This window comes from Chrysoperla carnea, chromosome 2, assembly GCF_905475395.1.
Source record: "Chrysoperla carnea chromosome 2, inChrCarn1.1, whole genome shotgun sequence".
Taxonomy (NCBI): Eukaryota; Metazoa; Arthropoda; class Insecta; order Neuroptera; family Chrysopidae; genus Chrysoperla; species Chrysoperla carnea.
In genome coordinates this window covers 70,164,747-70,184,928 of record NC_058338.1, presented here as the reverse complement: position 1 = coordinate 70,184,928, position 20,182 = coordinate 70,164,747, and the positions used below count along the sequence as shown (strand labels likewise).

The 20,182-nt window shown below is 29.6% G+C and overlaps 1 protein-coding gene across 2 annotated transcripts; it reads left to right on the top strand.

The window, feature by feature from the left end:
- Nucleotides 1–8,023: 8,023 nt before the first annotated feature.
- LOC123292307 (fatty acyl-CoA reductase 1-like) lies at nucleotides 8,024–20,107 on the top strand. Of its 2 annotated transcripts, XM_044872906.1 has the most exons (9): nucleotides 8,024–8,262; nucleotides 8,731–8,979; nucleotides 12,814–12,959; nucleotides 14,342–14,451; nucleotides 14,522–14,735; nucleotides 17,740–17,967; nucleotides 18,053–18,191; nucleotides 19,537–19,664; nucleotides 19,734–20,107. In XM_044872906.1, exons 1-9 carry the CDS (start codon nucleotides 8,032–8,034, stop codon nucleotides 19,825–19,827), a joined length of 1,539 nt encoding a protein of 512 aa, XP_044728841.1. In that variant the 5' UTR covers nucleotides 8,024–8,031; the 3' UTR covers nucleotides 19,828–20,107. The 2 variants fall into 2 exon arrangements, with proteins under 2 accessions (XP_044728841.1, XP_044728842.1); XM_044872907.1 differs by lacking the exon at nucleotides 19,537–19,664.
- The last annotated feature ends 75 nt before the right edge of the window (nucleotides 20,108–20,182 follow it).

Genomic DNA, 20,182 nt, shown 5'->3' with positions numbered 1-20,182 from the left:
CACATGAAACTTTGTTTTGCTAAGAGGGGATGGGAAATTTTTGAATGCAATCTTTGATTGCGTATAACTTGTTCGTTTTTTAATCAATTTTAATTTCACTTTGAAATTTTGCCATAGTATCAAGTCTAGTTTTACAATTTTATGGGTAATATGGCCAATTTGACATCAGGATTATTCCCTATTACAGTTACAAAAAATTTAAATGCTATTGCTGATGCAAAGTAGGCAAGGTTAACTCTGTCGAGACTGTAATTAAAAACTGATTAAAGAAAAAAATAAAGCCCTTCAAAAACTAATTCCATTAAATTTGATTTTTATTTAGAAAATATACATTGTTTCGTCAAAATAATACGTCAAAATATTGGAGAAACAATAATGGAATCATCTACAAGAGATAATACCAATAATTTTCAGGATTTGAATGGTTTCCCAAATACGTACACTTTTACAAAATCACTTGCAGAGAATGTAATAAATGATGAAAGTGAAAATATACCAACTGTAATATTTCGACCATCAATCGGTAAGCAATTTAAAAAAAATTGCGTCTGCTATTAAAATTTTTTTACTAATCTGATACGATTTTCTCATGTTAATTTAATCCGAACGTTCTCTAATATCTAATCCGAACGTCTTTGGCTTTTTGCTGAATTAAGGGAACATTAGAACACGAACCAGCTCCTTTTATTGATATGTTTTTTTGTTTTAGTTTCGTAATGGAATTTTTATCATAAATACACAACAAAAATCTAAAATAACCAATCAAAGTAAAAATGATGTAAGGACGCATTTAGGCCAACTAACACTTACCAATGATGTTTACCACGGGAAAATTAATTTTCCATTTCTGAATTAATTTTTGTTTTAGTTTTTTTAACTGTCAAAGAACTGATACCTGGTTGATAACTTAAATGGGCCTTTAAGCTTTTATTTAGGCACTGGAATTGGTTTCTAACATGTATTTTGCTTTGACGAAAATGTAGCCGCCGATTATGTATACCTGTATATAATGCTATTATTAACATGATAATCGCATCGTGGTACCAAGCGAACTCTATTGATAGTATTAAGAGAAGGTATTATAATATACAAGCTACTATCAAATTTTTTTAGCAAAATTATTATTGTCAATGCCAATTGATGCAAACTCGCCAAATCATAAAACGGGTTCAGTAATATGGGATAAGTTAGCACTGGCTGGCATATTTTTTATTGACAGATTCACCTTAAATGCATATAAATTTATTTTGACTACTGAATAAGATTAATTAAACTGACGCCATTTTTATCATTTTTACCAAAATTATGTTGTGCTGGCGAGTTAAGGGATTAAAAAATATGTAGGTAATTGTATTTATTATTCATATGATTTGTTTAAATTAATCAATCAAGAATTGTTATTATAAATGAAGAAACAGACGTTGAAAATTGATATTAAGACGAATCGATTAAAAAAGTTATGTGTGTAAGCTTTACTTTATTTACAAGGAATAACTGTGAGTGGTTCGAGATAAAATTATCTTCGAATCAAGACAGTGAAAACATTCATAAACGTTTTTTTTTTCGTTAACGGTAAATTTATCTTCTGATATTTACTTTAATGCATTTCTGTGATAACGAAGACAATAATAAAAATGTACCACAGACAAAATCGTACCGTGTGCATTAGTCCAAATAATTTTTATTAATACGCAAATAGATGAAGGGGAAGGTTGGCATAAAAAAGTCATATTTTGAAAGTCACACTTTCATTTTTTTGAAAGTTTCTGAACGTATGAAAAACTGAAACAGCTATTCAACTTTAACTACTTTCAAATAATAAAAGGGAAGCCCAAGAGGGGATTTGTGTAACTCGAACGCGTCAGATTTACATATGAGGGGTTCCTTGGACCTTCCTTAGTACCTTTACTAAATATTAGCCCTTGATATGAGGAGGACGCACGTAGGGCAGATGGTCAGATTAGTAAAAAAAATTGCGATAGATGAATGAACTCGAGCGCATCAGATTAAGATTTGGTTAATTACATGCTAAAAAATGTACATTTCAATAATCTGATGATTTAAGCGTGACGCAAGGAAATGGGAAGCTTGCAAAGTTGCGTTACCCGTATTAGCTTGAGCGCGATCAAATTTTTTTCAGATTATTGAAATGTACATTTTTTAGCATGTAATTTACTCGCCATATCTTAATCTCGACATGCTCAAGTTCATTCACCTATAGCAATTTCTTTTTTACTAATCTGATCGTCTGTCCTCGCCCATATTTAGGGCTAATATTTGGTGAAGGTACAAAAGAAGGTCCATGAAACCCCTTAAATGGTAATCTGACACGCTTGAGTTATTGCACAAATCCTTTCTTGAGCTCTCCTATTATAAATGAAAGCGTCTTTTTCAAAACATAACTCTTGCATGGCCACTCTCCTCTAGTATATTTAAACAATTAACTCAGTTTTTATTCTCATTTGCTATTATTTATTTTTAGTTTAGTTATTAATGCATGCACATCAAACCTAGCAGCAATTACTTACCGTTATATGTATTTCTGCGTAAAGAATTTATTTGAATTATATCCATTTTATCAAAGAATTTGGGACCCAGTTTTATTTTCCACCCCAAATCAATTTATATTTAACATGGCGTTCGTGTTTCTACAAATAACACCAAGTATCTTTAAACAAATTATGGTCAATTTTTCAGGTCAAAAGTTCGCATAAGTAATTTTATATCACAAATTTTTTGCCATCAAATTAAATATTATTTTGTTAATTTTTAGTGTTCTTAAAATGTGTAGAAATGCCTATATTGCAAATATGGCTTTAAGACCCTTTATGTTGAATCAATGGTCATTTTCGAATGGTAGTTATTTATCTTTGTGCAACGTGTTGAAAGACGATGACAAAGAAGATTTCTATGTGAGTTATTATATGAATACTTTTCATCGAGGAAATATAGGAAAATTGAAAAATCAGCTATTTAAAACCAAATGTTGATAGATACTATTTCCAGCATAAAATAATTTAAATTACCTAAACTGTTTCATTTGTAATACAAGATGTTTCAAGTCATAACAGCACTCGTCAAATAGTAGATAATGTTAAAATTATGACAATTTCTTAATACTCTTTGAGCCAGGAATACGTCTTCTACTAGGACAAGGCGTTTAAATTTTAGTTAAAAAAGGATATAATTAAAAAGATTAAAAAAAAAAAGGCTGTTTAGAAAATTTTGAAATATGGCACGCAATGCTTGGAAATTGGCGTTTTGGCAATATTCACAAAAATATAATTTTTCGAAATACTGTTTTTCTTAAAATATCAATATCACATATCTAGAAACGGGCACTTTTCTACCTATAAGTTTTTTTACATTACCCATTTCTTTGATACAGTCCTACTGTTTGTCCCACATTTAACTTGTATCCAGTATATAATTTATTGTTGATTTTTCTAATTACTAGTTGATGAACCTACCTTTTTTTAAATGGCACTCCTATTATTTTTTTACAGATTTGAATAGATTATTAATTTCAAAACATTTTTTTTTTTAAGAAAATTTTTATCTAGATACAAAATTGGCAAAGCTACAGCAAGTTCAAATTTGAAATTTCAAGGGTTATAAACTTGAAATTTTCAGATTATGTACATTTCAATACTCTCTTTCATGCCCCGAAAACTGCATTTCATACGACGGCTAACACCCGAAATTTTTAGTGTTACCAAAAACTGTGAACACACTGTATATATCAAACAAAAAAATTTTTTTTTGTGTTCAGAGTAGAAAATACTTTTACGTATCATCAGGGTTGGGCTAGATGAATCAATCCCCGCGTTCGCGGGAATTTTTTAGACACCTCTATGTCTCTACGTATTTATTTATTTATTTCTGCGTACCGAATTAATAGCTTAAAATTGTTTTATAGCTTAAAACTGCAATAAACGTATATTGCATTTTAGGCAGATGTTAGGAAATCGAATCCGTTTGTTGGTATGGTATATGGTCTATATGGACTTAAGAAATACATGTTAAGAAAATGTTGATGACAAAGATACTTTATTAAAAACTAGAGCTTTATATAAAAAGAATAAAAAAATTTTACTAAAGCACCCCGCACATTTAACAGTGGATTTTGCTTTTAATCAAAATTTCATGAAACTTTAGACACAGGACGTTATTGTTATCCTCATTAAATGTCTAAATAGGCAAAACCCAAGAACCGTTTAGACTTTCAAGAAATTTTAATCAAAAGCCAAGTCCAAGTTCAAGATTAAATATGCTGGGTACTTGCAAAAATATTAATTTGTAAATTTTTATACATTTTACAGATTTCACATAGCTCATCGCTTAGTGATTATTATATTTTGGATTCTTATAATTATTTTATTTTGTAAAATTTTAAATCAATAATAAATTTTAAAATAGCTAAAAACATCTAAATATTATTTTGTTTTTATTATTTCGAAACCTATATGAGGGCAAAGAATACAGAACACTTAATAGAACATCATTTGTATATATACGTATCCGTATCCGTTGGTAGTTTGAACTACTCCTCCATAGGGTTTAGGCGTTACATATTTATAACGACTAGATATGCCTATCTATCGCTGAATATAACAAACCAACGCATATCTAGTCGTTATAAATATGTAACGCTTAAACCCTCTGTAGGAGTAGTTCAGACTACCAAAATGGTGAGTTCGGATATATATATGTATACAAATGATGTTCTATTAGGTATTCTGTATTCTTTGATTAGGGTTAGATGTAGTGTCTTGATTTCAATGTACCTTGAATATTTTTGTAGTTTTATTCCAATTGTTGTGGATCAGGGATTGGACGAGCGGATATCTTTTTGGAAGCGTATAATATTAAAAGTTAACTCACTATTGTATAAGTATTCTTTATTTGATGAATTATTTACAATGAAATTATGAATCGAAAGCCGAAAATTAATTAACTAATTAATTTGTTTAACTAGTAGAACCGAAAAACGAATGGTTCTACACCGAATGTTGCTAACGAATTTCACTAATAGATTCGCAAAACGAATGGATCTTCAGAAAACTTTGACTTATATACGCGACTGAGGGGAAGCAACGTTTCAATCACGTCTGTAGATAATCATCCTCGTGTATTCAACTTTGGCCATGAATTCAAGTGACACGTGTAAGTACCACAAGCTTTAAGACCGGAAAGCTGAGTCTGCAAATTCTCACAATATTATAAAATATTGTGTATTATACGTAAAACTGCAATTTATACAAAATACACGAGAACAATATACTGATTTATAAACTACTACAGAGCGCGGCGATTTACTACCGAGTGATAATATAAGAATGTCATGGGACCATAACACAATCATCCTAGAGTTTCATCGCGGAATCTAACGGAATAAGCTGAATTTTTGTACAAACCTTTATTTTGATAGTACAAATTTCTCAAAAGTCTCAAAAGTCACATATGGTCACGCGTGCGTATCCTTAGATATTCAAGGTCAAAAGTCTCGAAAATCAGTTTTTTGTGAATATTTCGTTTCTTTTGCCTTCAATCGTTTTAACATCTATTATAAAAGTTATAGAAGATACAATTTTTTACAAATTTTGACTGAAACTTTTTTTTGTACGTTGAACCGTTTTTGGAATAGAGGGAGCTTAGCTTAACGTACTTCAGTGCGGTTATTTTCCATAATTATTTATTAAATACTACTTAAATAATTATTTAATATCATATATTTATAAATATTGACCCAGCATTGAAGAACGTTATGCTAAACACATCATCTTCTGCACCATCTATTTCAAAAACGGTTCAGCATACAAAACAAAGTTTCAGGCAAAATTTGTAGAAAATTTTATCTTCTACAACTTTTATAATAAATATTAATAAGATTAAAGGCATAAGAAACGAGAAATTCACAAAAAAACTGATTTTCGAGATCGTTGACCTTGAATATTTAAATACGCGTAAGCGTAAAGCAATTTTGAGTGATGTTCTATCAAAATAGAGTGTTCTATCAAAATAAAGGTTTGTACAAAAATTCAGCTTATTCCGTTAGATTCCGAGGTTGACCACTTATTTTCACTAAGACGATCAGGATATTCCTCTTTACTGACACTATTTGTATTAAAATGAGGGCATTTTAACAGAATTCAGGTAGGCTGAAGACTGGTTTTGCTTGTCAATATGGTTTTGATTTATCGTTTTCCAGTTTTAAATATTATGTACAACAAAATGTTCCACTGATAAATGATAAAATGTGTGCAATAAATTTTACAATTATGTTCTTGTTTTTAATGTAAGCGAAGTATAGGTAAGCGAATCATTAATGGAGAAAAGAAATCTAATTCATTCCGAGTCATAAAAAATATCAGTTGAAGCTGTTTAAACGCTCAGAGTTGTGAATGCACGTTATTTATTTCTTCTAAATCCTCTTTGGTACGTGTACCCCAATAGCCAGAGCAAAAAAAAGAGTCTCTTAATGCAACTTACTGCAGAAATTTTTTCATGTTGAAATATGTTTAGGGGCTTCCTCCGAGTGTAAATCCAAATTGGTGGGACGCAGGGGCGTGACCTTCAGCCGCCATCTTGGAAAACACATTTTATCAAATATCTCGTGAACCGAGCATCGTACAACGAAAATAGTAGGAATCATTTTCGTAGAGAATAACATTTTCTATAACTTTATTTAAAAATTTTTTTCTGTATAACGCGTATTTTATTTATAGCGCTCCAAACTTTTCTCAATATAGTTGCTGCTGAATATATAAATAACGTTTCACGGTATATTAAAAATGGTAATAAACAAAGTTGTAGATCATTAAATTTCCAATAAATTTCATTCAAAAGTTAAAACTAAAAGTCGTAAAATAATGTGCCACTTTTTATATACAAACAAATGTAGTCAGTTTTTTTATTTCAATAAACTAATTTGCATCAATATTAAACTCTGTGATAAGCCATCATTCGATGTCCGGTTCCAATTTATTAAACTGTAAGGGGCTATATCCAGCTAGAATTTTCAAAAATATGATTTTTTTTGCATTTAAGGAATGTACATATATGTAAATATCTACCTATATTCTCAGAAAATTTCAAGTTGATCCGTGAAATATTAAAGAAGATAAACGTATAAAAAAAGCAAACGAGAGCAAACGTCTTTTGAAACTTTAAGCACTTTTTTCTCGAAACAACGTTTTCAAAGTCGATGAGCGTGATTTCTCCGAATCGGCTCGGTCGATCGGTTTCTAATTTTTACACAAACTTCTTAATATCTATATTAATACCTGTACTAATCTATCGACTAAAGAAATTTTCTGGATTTTTTCCTTTTAGATAATCTAAACCAGAGATATGGTGCTCACCACCGAACACCATTTTTGGAGGCCCTCCAACAGATCGTCTACAGGAGCAATACTATATCAAATTTTTTAAATCGGACGACGGGATCTTAAAATTAAAAAAATGTCCAATATGAATACATTTTTGATATTTATTTAGAATAAAGGATCTTCCAAGATAAAAAACGTGTTGTTTTGCGCTCGCACCTGGATATAACCACTTAAACGATCCGTATTATAGTCATCTTGAACTATAGTCATCTTAAACATTTCAGCTCTCTATCTTGTACCGTATGAAAGTAATTTGAGGATAAGCGATTTTTTTTGCAACAATGTTTATCTGTAATTATTCAGTTTCCACTTTTTATATCAAGGGCACACGGGCTATAGACAACCTTGATGGATTAAAAACATTATGTCCCGTGAACTGAAATTTTAAATTAAATTTATTTATTTATTTTTTCCATACAACTGTTATTAATCGCATAAATTAATTTAAGAATGTAATTTAATTAAAAATTGTTTAATTAAATTACAGCACGCTTTTCGAATATCGCTATTTAGTTGTTCGAATTAACTCATCATTCACATCGCAAATTGTATAAGCATGGATTTTTCTGACCAAAGGTATTTTAAATTAGAAAAATATGCTGAAAAAATCTCTGATACAGAATGGAAAAGAAAACAGCACATGGAAATTAATTATGAATTACCAAAATTATTGGATACAAAATTACCAACCATCAAAGATTTTTATAAGAATCAAAATGTGTTTATAACTGGAGGTAATGGATTTATGGGAAAAGTTCTTATTGAAAAATTACTTCGTAGCTGTCCTGATATCAACAAAATTTATTTATTGCTACGACAAAAGAAAGGAATAACTCCAAAAAAAAGATTAGCTGATCTAATAGAAAATCCTGTAAGTGTCCATAAAATCTTTCAAGTGTTTAAAAATAAATGAATAAACAAAATTATTTGAAAAGGGCTGAGCATTAACACATGCTTAACTCTGTGGTGCTCTGCAATTACAGTGTAGAAAAAAATTCTAAGGAGAAAAACTTAACTTATTTTTTCAAATATGGTTACATCAAATGGAAAAACATTTTAAATGCTTTTCTGTTTAGAATTTTCGTACTAGACTTCTATATTCTCCAAATCATCGCATTCGGAAAATAGAGTGATAGTTTTTGATTCGATGTATTAAAGAAATAAGCCTTCATTTAATCTAGTGAATTTCTTAATTTGGTAAAAGTGCAATTTTTATAATAGTCAAAATTGTTAGGAATAAATTTAATTACAATTTATCATCTATCCATTTTTTGTTTAATAAGTATTTGCAAAACTATTGGCGTTCAATGTTCTAACTATGATTGTTTGGTTGTTTAAGATCTTTGGTCCCTTAAAGGACAAAAATCCCAACAGCATATCAAAACTAGTAATTATTCAAGGAGATTGTGAGAAGGCGAATTTAGGCATGACGGACGAAGACATAGAAATGTTAAAAGAAAATGTAAACATTATTTTCCATGCAGCTGCATCCGTGCGTTTTGATGATCCTTTAAAGAAAGCTGTGTTAATGAATGTAAGGTCAGCAAGAGATTTAATTGCAATTGCTCAAGAAATTAAAAATCTAAAGGTAAATTTTAAATTATTCCTGTCATATATCCTATTTTTGCTATGGACAGTCGTATGTAACACAAAAGTCTATATGCCGTTATTTATCCTCCATTTGTTCACCATTTAGTCGATTTTATTATTTTGACCCATATCCCCTTGGGTCCGGGTTACTTTCACGCCCCATATTTCTACCCCCTCCCCGAAGGTTAAAAGTACATAAAAACAATCTTTGAAGCTGGTTGTATATCGGGTCAAAATTTGAGCTTAATCGATGCAGAACTTTTTAAGTTTTTGAAGCACATCCCTTTCAACCTAGATTTCAACCCCAGGCCCCTTTTTCGCATTAAAAAGTAGCATATGTACTTTTTCAAGCTCTAGACTATCTCTGTACCAAATTTCATTTAAATCGGTTCTGTAGTTTATCCGTGATTGCATAACATACATACATACATACATACAGAAAGACAGAGTTACTTTCGCATTTATAATATAAATAAAAATTTACAATAGTTCGAAAAATTCGAATATTTGCACGATAACTACATTGAGTTCCACCCTATTGTTTAAAAGCCGTAGATAGATTTGCGAAGGCTAAAAAAAATCAAAGGCAAATTTTTACTAACTTCCGGTCCTTTTTAATCCAGTACTGGTGTCCAAGGCTATGTTTATTGCTTATAAGTATAATTTAATTCGTATGTCATATAAACGTAACAAAATGTAAATAAGCTTCCTATGAAAAATGAGTATTTATTTTTTTTTTAATTATTTCGATAAAATATTAAGAATTTTCCTTGTTGATTTTCTAATTAAATTGTTTGTTGTTTATTTTTAAGGATGTACGAGCATCAAGACAATTTTACAAATCAATTCAAAAAATTTTAGAGGGGTTGTCCGATTATTTAAATAAATAATCGGACAACCCCAAATAAATGACTTCAGTAGACATAGTAGACATATTTAAACATTGGTTTTATGGTAAAACGATAGATGGGTGATACGTTTTCATAGATTTCTCCAAAACTAGTCGGTGGAAATTTAAAAAAAAAAAAAAAACTATTTAAATGATAGTTATAACCTTAATAAATTATTGAAAACAAAAAAAACCCGTTGTGTCCGACTAGTTAAGGATGTATATGAGTACTATAATGGGAACACAAATTTAAGAAAAATGTCTATATATTTTCAACTGCAGACGAAAAGTAAGAATAAAGTTTTTCGATATCTGAAGTAATTTTCAAAATATCGAAAATTAAAAACTGTTATTAAACTTCCCATATTTCAAAATCCAAGGCAGATTTCGATAAATTTTATTCTTACTTATCGTCTATATTCATGAAGTTATAGCAAAATTCATCAACAAAATTGAAAATAAGGAACAAATAATTTCAACCCTAAAGGTGCTCGCACAACCTTAGATATACAAAAAATTTATGCTAAATACCTACCATAAGACGTCAATTGTTGGGCGTCTATTGATCTTTACTGACAAGCATTGATGACGTCTTCTTAAGGTGATTGTAATAAATAGATCCGTTTGAAAATTAGGAAATCAAATTTATTTTGTTAATTAAATTCAAATAATCTTTATTTACATCCATACTTTTATTATATCTAATAAATAATATTTAGCGATTTTTGTGGATATACCAATTTTGTTTAGTCACTAGCTGAAACCGGAATGCATTGCAATGCCACATATTTAAATAAAAAGAAGAAGGACACTTTAAATTAGAAAATTTATCCTCCTAAATTAGCACTTTTTATTTTAATCATTATTTCGAAAATCGTCATCTTTTGGAGGAAATTCGACTTAAAAATATGTCATTGATGCATTTAATCGAAAGAAAAAGTCTAGCTTTAGAAAAATTTTTAGATATAAGTTATCAAAGGTAATAACGGTCATTCGTCTGTATTAATAACTTTTAAGTCCAGATAAATTTTGAAGATTAAAGTCAAGTTGAAACTAGAATTTCAGGTAAAAGTCATGGACACAGGCGAATGTCCTCTATTTCCATTGACAGCTTTTGGCTATAGCATTTTTAGTAGCTAGCTTTTCTTTCGATTAAATGCAATAATGACATATTTTTAAATCGTATTTCTTCCGAAAGCTAACGATTTTCGAAAAAATGTATTAAATAAAAAATTTTGGTATTTTAATCAACTTTCTAATTTAAAGTGTTATTCTACCTTTTGGGATTTAAAATTCACTATTAAAGCAAGCCCGGAAAACTAGATCCAATCTGATGTCAGACCATGATGGCCTCTATGAAACTAGGCAACTTTTGTTTAAGTCATTTTTTTACAACTTTATGAAAAAAAGTTTCAAACAAACTATTGGAAATTTTTTTCCTAAAAAAAAATGTAGAATCAAAAATTTTGATATCCTTAGCCGTTTTCAAAACGATCAATTATACATATATATTTTTCGTTAATTATCCAATCATTATCCTTGAATTATGTGTAAAAAGTCCTGAATTTTATTACTCGGGAGTTTTTGATGTCCCTGATTCCGAATATAATGATAAAATAGATCCAGAGCGCACCTGTAGGTCGGTACGCCCTGGTATCGACGTCTCCTAGTTATCTACATCATCGTCGTGAAGCACTAGCACTCATATGTTCTGATAATAATTTAAAATATCATCAAGTTTATTGGCTTGTTAAAATTTCCCACAGTTTTAAATTTCATTAATAACTTTGGAAAGGAAGGTTACAGAATAAATTTTATAGAACACAATTTTTTTTTTTTACATTTAAAATTTATAATTAAAACATTTGTCTACAATTTAATACAAATTATCTTCGTCTTTTACATAGACGTATACATAAATCATCACTATCTATACACAATCATTACTAAGAAGAATAGTTAAATTAGGCTCCGTTATTAATATCTCGAGCGTTTTTATTAATGAAAATTTTGGGAATTGAAATCACCAGTTTGGTCATCATAAAGATCATCATCAAAACTAGGTTTCTCAGAATTTAAACTATCGCACCCTTTTCAATATTTACAAAACTTTTTACATTTTAAACCGAATTTTTGACAGCCACATCTTCAAGATAATTACAAAAAATACCTTATATATAAAGGTAACATTCACGAGATTTCTTTCATTTCAACATACCTCCAGGTGCGCTCTGGATCTTTTTTATCATTATATTCGGAATCAGGGACCTCAAAAACTCCCGAGTAATAAAATTCAGGACTTTTTACACATAATTCGAGGATAATTATTGGATAATTAACGAAAAATATATGTATAATTGATCGGCTAAAGATATCGAAATTGTTTACTCTACATTACTTTTAAAAAAAAAAATTTCTAACAATTTTTTTTATAAATCCAATTAGTTGCAAGATATTGTTTATTAGCATATAAACATAAATATTTATTTCGGAAAAATGGCTGAAGATATCAAAGTTTTTTTTTTACACTTTATTTAGGAAAGAAAATTTCCGTCAATTTTTGTTTGAAACTTTTTTCATCAAGTTGATGGTTTCCGAGATATTAGCCAAAAATCGTTTTTTTATGTAGACATAGCGTTAATTATTGCAACCACAGCACTTTCGAGACTGCTCGTTAGTAGGGTCTTAAACTAGATGCCGGAACATTCCTTTTTCTTAGTTTTATATTTGCCTTTGAATAAGTTCACGCAAAAACATTATTTTGAGCGGACTAATTAGCTAACTACAAACGAAGCCATAGCTCATATTAGAATAAAATGGTCCACTCTGTGTATGTAAAAACTTATTTAAAATAAACGTGACATAAAACTGACCTTTTATTTGATTTAATACTTCGGTCTTAATCTGGAAAATTGCAATAAAATCAAACATTACTTATTTCAGGTTTTTATCCATCTTTCAACAGCTTATTGTAATATTGATAAAAAAATCACTCACGAACAAGTTTATCCACCACAAGCAAATTGGAAATATTTTATTCAAATGGCAGAAACATTTGATGACAAAATAATTAATTCACTCACAGCTAAGTTAGTTTAAATGATAAAATTTTATTCAAAAACATCTAACACGCCAGTCAAATCCTACATTAAAATCGCAAAGAGCAATATAAAGCTACTTTTTTGGTATACTATTAGGACCCCTTAGGGTAGTGTGAAACCACGTTGTGCAAGCAAAAAAAGTTGTACTACCGGCGCAATGCGTGAAAAACTGAAAAATTTTCTGATTTTTTTCAGTTTTTACACTTCAATTCAAAAACTATGAGCTTTTGGCATTAGTTGCTAGTATCATTGTGGAAGTATACTAAATTTGAAAGAGTTGAAGCCGACACACAGTTCCGCATGTCTTTTTCATAAATGTATTTTTTCATAAATGTCTTTTTATTTCATAAATGCTAAAATTTCGAGTTATGCTTTTGTTAAATCGTTAGAGATAGAACAAAAGTTTAAATGTAAAAATGTTCCTTATTACGAAATAAACAACTTTTGTTTGAAAAAATTTTTCGTAATCATCATTGTTTTTTCGTGCAGGGGAAAGATAGGGCTAAATTTAGATGTCTATTTTCTCCAAAAATATAAAAGATAGAGAGATGAAAATTTGTAGGAAGCTTGAACTTGCGAGTCTTAAAAAATCAAAAAAAGTTTTCTAGAAAATTTTTCGAAAAATTATCAAAATTTTCGATAACTATTAGAAATGGAGGCTGGAAGGCCATATAATTGTGCTACCTGCGTAATACGTGAAAAACGTGCTATTTATGGCGTTTTTTTCAGTTTTTCGAAGTATTTTCAAGAAAAATAATTTGATTTCTTTCAAAAATTTTTCATAATTTCGCAAGTTGAAGCTACCTACAAATTTTCATATCTCTATCTTTTATATTTTTGGAGAAAAGGCACACCAAAGTTTTGCCGTAACTTTCCCCTGCACGAGAAAACAGTGATGTTTTCGAAAATTTTTTTCAAACAAAAGTTGTTTATTTTGACATAAGGAACATTTTTTACCTTTAAACTTTTGTTCTGTCTCTAACGGTTTAGCAAAAGCATAACTCAAACATACGGAACTATGTGTCGGCTTCAATTGTTCCAAATTCAATATACTTTCAAAATGATATTAGCAACTAATACTAAAAGCTCATAGCTTTTGAAGTGAAGTGCAAAAACTGAAAAAAGTTAGAAAATTTTTTTTATTTAGATTGTTTTTCACGTATTACGCCGGTAGCACAACTTTTTTTTGCTTGCAAAACGTTGTTTCACACTCCCCTAAGGGATCCAAATAGCATGTCAAAAATGTATCTTTACATCGCGTTTTTAGCTGTTTTTTTTTTTTTTTTTGTAAGATTTTACTGGGATATAAGTGTCTTGGAATATTTATGATTATTGAAATGCACTTTATGACCTATACCAATATTTTTCAGAATTTTAAATAAATTTCCAAATACTTACACATTTACAAAATCATTAGCAGAGAATGTAATAAATGATGAATGTGAAAATATACCAACTGTAATATATCGGCCATCGATCGGTAGGTAATTGCAAGATATTATAAATTATTTAATCGAAATTTTACGGCAACATGAAAACTTTAATTTTAGTTTTTTCAACTGAAAAGGAACCAATACCTGGTTGGTTGGACAACTTAAATGGGCCCTTAAGTTTTTTTTTAGGCATAGGCACTGGAGTAGTACATGTAGCTTGGAATAATAGAGATGTAGTCTCCGATTGTATACCTGTGGATAACGCTATTACAAATATGATAGTTGCATCATGGTATCAAGCAAACAATACTAATAGCAATATTAAAAAAAGGTAAATGGAAGAGAAGTTAGCTTGAAATAAAATAAGAAATAAATAAAAAAACCAAACAATCTTACCATTCCATAGATAGTTAATAGCTCAGGGTACATTTTTCTAAGCTCATTTTTTTTACTTATACAGTGGAACTTGGTTAAGTGAGGCCTGGATAAGTGAGAAACATCCATAACTGGAACTCATGCTGAGGTCCCAACACCTTTGCACAAAATTACCTCTGTTAGTGGAACGAAGCAAACCTCTATATCTAGGATTCATTCTTTCGATTTTACCGTCATAGTTACCTCTATAACTGAGACAGCGAGTGAATTTTATATGCATTAACTTCTGTAACTGAGAACTGAGATAACATCGTTTTGTTTGTTTGCTTCTTTACTTACTTATTCTTATTATATCCGCAAATTCCGCACTTAACTAAATTTGAGCCTCAATGACCTTCAGTTTTTAAACTTCGCTTTACTATAATTCGAATGCTCATTTGAAAAATGCCGAAACGAAGGCTCAAATCGTTATCAGTACGTGAAAAACTCAAGTTAATATCCGTTTATGAAAGTAGAAGGACACGCGATAAAGTCTGTGTCGAATTTAATGTGCCAAAATCTACTCTTTGTAGAATAATTCAGTATAAAGATAAAATTTAATCACAATGTTCTGAAGGATAAGGAAAGCTAAAACGTGTACGTCAGAATATCCCGAAGTTGAACACCTTTATTATCATTTTTTGATTTGATAATACGTTAGTTTATTAAATAATCGCACCTCTATAACTGAAATAGCCTGTATTCTGACCTTTATTAATGGAATCCTCTGTAAATGAGACAAATACTTATTTATACCTGGATATCTGAGACACTGGTTAAGTGGAATACTTCTATAAGTGAGGCAAAGCAGGTCCCTTGATGTCTCACTTAACCAGGTTTCACTGTATATTTCTAAGTAAGATTGTTGTTTCCGTTAGATTGCAAACTAACTAGTAAATTTTAAAATCTTCCAAAAAAAGGCCGAAAACTACCCGAACCCGTACTACCTCGACCCAGAGCAACTAAACATAACACGTTAATAGGTGTTCAGTTGGAATGGTTTTTTCTAAACCATTTACAATCTGACGGAAATTAAAATTTTTCGTTGACATATAAATTTTAAGGGGCTTCGAGACAAAGATGAAATCATTACCAAAAATATGAAATTTTGTGTATCAATTAATAAGTACTACTTAATTAATGCGTCTTTTGTTATAATTTCAAGTCGATTCTCTGTACGCCTTGAGAGAAATTACCTATTTTAAAGTAGTACGAGCACCAAGGCAATTTTAGAGTTAGGGTTGAAATTATTTTTACCTTATTTTCAACTTTTATGATGAATTTTGTTATAACTTTTTGAAAAATGAGAATAAAATTTTCAATATTCGAAAAATTGTATTACTACTTTTCGTTTTATATCAAATTTATTATTTCGTCTCAAAATTGAAAATAGATATTTTTTAAATTTGTGTCCCCACTACCTTGCTCATACATCCTCAATTAGTCGGGCACAACAAATTTTTTTTTCAAATATTTTATTAAGGTTTTAACTTTAATTTAAATAGTTTTTTTTTTTTTTTATTTCTACCGACTAGTGTTGGAGAAATCTATGAAAACATGTATTCGGTCTACCATTTTACCATAAAACCAATGTTAAATGTGCCTACTCTGGTGGAAAAAATATTTGTAGAAAGAATATGTCTTAATAAGTCTTAAAAAGTATTAGAAACTGTGAAAAAGTGTTAGGGTTTCTAAATAACTCTAAATTTCCTAACGTTTTTGGGCTGTCTAATTCAGAGTTATTTCGACTTATTCAGTTTGAATTAGGCAGTCCAAAATCGTTTAGAAATTCAGAGTTTTTCAGAGTTCCTAAGACTTTTTCAGAGTTTCTTTTTTTAAACTTTTTAAGAATTTTTAAGACTTATTCTTTCTTCAAATATTTTTTCCACCAGAATACTATATTGAAGTCATTAATTTAGTTAAATTATCAGGCAACCACCCCTAAAATTTTCTGAATTGATTTAGACCAAGTTCAACATTTAAAAAACATCAAACTTTTTATTAAAAATTGTTTTGGTGCTCGTACATTCTTCAAAACAGAGTCTTTAGATGCATGTAAAGGAATGTTAGTAAATGCTGGTTTTAATTCAACAAGTGTTTTTAAAAACCTAATGATGATACCGAAATTCAAAACATTCTCTGTATGTAATGACCGATGCCAGTATGCAAGCAACCTATAATTAAGCTTTCTAAATATTCATGTTATTGGAAAGTAAAATTTAAAATTTTTGATTAATTCTCAATTTTATCTTTTTATATCATGCATATATGTAATATGCAAGGTATACTAAATTTAATCCCAAGTTTGTAACGCTTAAAAATATTGATGCTATGAACAAAATTTTGGTATAGGTGTTCATAAAATCACCTAATTAGTCCATTTTCGGTTGTCCGCCCGCCCGTCTGTGGACACGATAACTCAAAAACGAAAAAAGATATCAAACTGCAATTTTTACAGCGTACTCGGGACGTAATAAGTGAGGTCGAGTTCCGTAAATGAGCAACATAGGTCAATTGGGTACGTAGGACCCATCTTGTAAACCGTTAGAGATAGAACAAAAGTTTAAATGTAAAAAATATTTCTTAGAAAAAAATAGCCAACTTTTGTTTGAAACATTTTTTCGTAAACATCACTGTTTACCCGTGAGGGCGCAAATTAGGCGTAAATTGTCTAGTATGTATTATATGGGAATATCAGTTATGTATGTGTGACATGTATGTATGTGTAATATGATAGAATAATCAACACTGTCTATGAATGGTATTTCAACATAATAATATTACAACATGTTATTATCAAATTTTTTTTATTAAGAAATTAATAGCCTCAAAAATAGCATATATTTCATCTGATTCTTCAAATAAATAGATGCGGTCTCGAAATTATTTAAATCTAAGTTTTAATTATTCTTTATTTTTAGTTTGGTTATTAACGCCTGTACGTCGAACATAACGAATTTAACTTACCGTTATATGCTTGAATGTTGTGAGCGATTATGCGAATTATATCCATTTAATCAAAGAATTTGGTATCCATTTATTCTTTTCATCGATAATCAACTTGGATTTAACCTTGCATTCGCGTTTCTTCAAATAATTCCCAGTATTTTCAAACAGATTATGATAAACATTTCAGGTCAAAAGTTCGCGTAAGTTGTTTTATTCCAATCAATTACTATCAAATATTTCGTCGTAATTTTAAGGTAACTTTATTTTTTTATTTTTTATTTTAAGAGTGCTAAAAACATGTAGAAAAATATACATTGCGAATATTGCTTTAAGACCGTTCATGGCAAATGAATGGACATTTATGAATGGTAATTATTTATCTTTATGCAACGTGTTAAAAGAGGAAGACAAAGAAGATTTCTATGTAAGTTTAAATACGTATATCTATTATACTTTTTTTTTAAATTTACGTATGCTTGAATTTCGATAAATAAATTGAATCGAGGAAAATGCTTCAAATGCACAAAATATGTTAGTTTCAAAGGCACGCATCTTATACCGGCATCAAATTCGATCTAAGTTTTTAGGTTCAATTAAAACCTTACTCATAACTGAAAAACATTAGATGAATGCTTTAAATTAGAAAGTTGTTCTTTATAAAAACGCAAACATTTTTGTTTGAAATCTTTTTTTGAAAACCGAATAGTTTGAAATGCAAATTGATAGCAAAAATCTAGCTTATTGTGCGCTTGTTCATTCAATTTGAACAAGAATGGTCTTTATAGAAAATAAACAAACCACTTTAATTGGATTTATAGGAAATTTTTTTCATAGAATGCCTAGATTTGCCAGAAACAATAGAAATAACAATTTTGATGCGAAAAAACAATTTTGGGTAAAACTTGTCAGTCCGTTTTTACCTAAACTTTACTGTTTGCGGAAAAATGTTTCAAACAGAAAATGTTACTTTTTTAATCAATTACAACTTTCTAATTTAAAATGCCCATCTATCGATTAACAGTTATGGAGTAGAGTGAGCTTTTCATTGAGCTTGAAAACATAGGTCAAGTTTAATGTATGCGTAAGATGTGCGCCTACACATCCAACATTTTTTTCTTCAAGCATTTTTATCAATTTCGAGCATATGTCAACTTAAAAAAGCATCCTGTATTTAAAATTTTACCAGCTATTATCTCAGATAATTCTTTAAAATTTACCTGCCCCCTACTGAGTCGAATCGAGTTCCTATGAAATTAGAAAATATAATAAACTAATATGAAGATTTTGCCAAATTTTACTTCAATCGAAGTTGACGAAGATCAAGGATAACAAATGAGATTTTTTCTAAATCATTTTGAATTTTTAATTCTATAATATTAACCACCCATGTCACTCTAGCCCCCCCCCCATCACAAACCAAATTGGCTCTATTCCCGATTTTGTTCGCCCCCAATCGTAATGCCAGCACAAAACCAGAAAGAGAATATATGAGAAATTAGTGCTATTTATGTGCTAATTAATTGCTCTATTCCCGATTATGTTGCTCAAACCGTTTAGCAGAATACGACATGGGTGCCTAGACCCCTACAAAGAACCCTAGAGCCCTACAAAGAGGAATGTGTGGAAGAGACAGAGCATATTTTAAATTGTCATTCTTCATTCTGAACAATGAAAAACTATTGAAGTTATCGGAGTCAGAAAATACTAAAAATATTTCCTCTTCAAATCTGCATAACCGTTTTTTAATCTCTTCAACTATGTTTTTCCAGGCAAACATTAAGAATACCAATAAATTTTCTGTCATGGCTTATGGACTTTATGGTCTTAAGAAATATATCTTAAATGAAGCCGCAGATGATAAAGATGCTATTTTAAGAGCTAGAGCTTTATATAGAAAGTAAAGTTAAGATTTGAATTACCACAAATTTCAGTAACATTAATTTCTAAATGTTTATATGTTTTACAGATTTCAGATGGCCCATCGCATGGTGATTATTGTATTTTTGTTCCTAGTATTTATATTATTTTGTAAAATATTATCAAATTTGTTTCATATTTAAAGTGGAACGGCTGTTTGAGCAAGTAGGGTGAATGTTCATTTTTTTTTTTTTTTGTGGCTAATGATAGAACAAAGTCCCTTGATCACAGTTTTGGGGCTTCTTGTTGAACAAAATTTTGAATTATTTCATTTTAAAATTGTGATTTTTAACAAAGTGCCTTATGGAAGTAGGTACTCACAATAATGTTCATTGTACAAAAATTAATCAGTGAATGAGCTTCAAAAAAGTTTTCATCATGAAGAAAATTTATAACAGATTCTGTAAAAAAAACATTAAAATACGGCCCTTTCCAAAAAGAATAAAATAAATCAAATAATAATAAAACTTTGGTTTTTGAAGCTTTTTCGATATTTTT

Bases quoted from the DNA above. Each gene is read 5' to 3' on its own strand.
- LOC123292307 (XM_044872906.1), top strand. From the start codon at position 8,032: ATGGAAATTAATTATGAATTACCAAAATTATTGGATACAAAATTACCA. The intron at 14,736-17,739 runs GTAAATGGAAGA...CTTTATTTTTAG, and splicing joins AATAGCAATATTAAAAAAAG to TTTGGTTATTAACGCCTGTA. The intron at 19,665-19,733 runs GTAAAGTTAAGA...TATGTTTTACAG, and splicing joins GCTAGAGCTTTATATAGAAA to ATTTCAGATGGCCCATCGCA.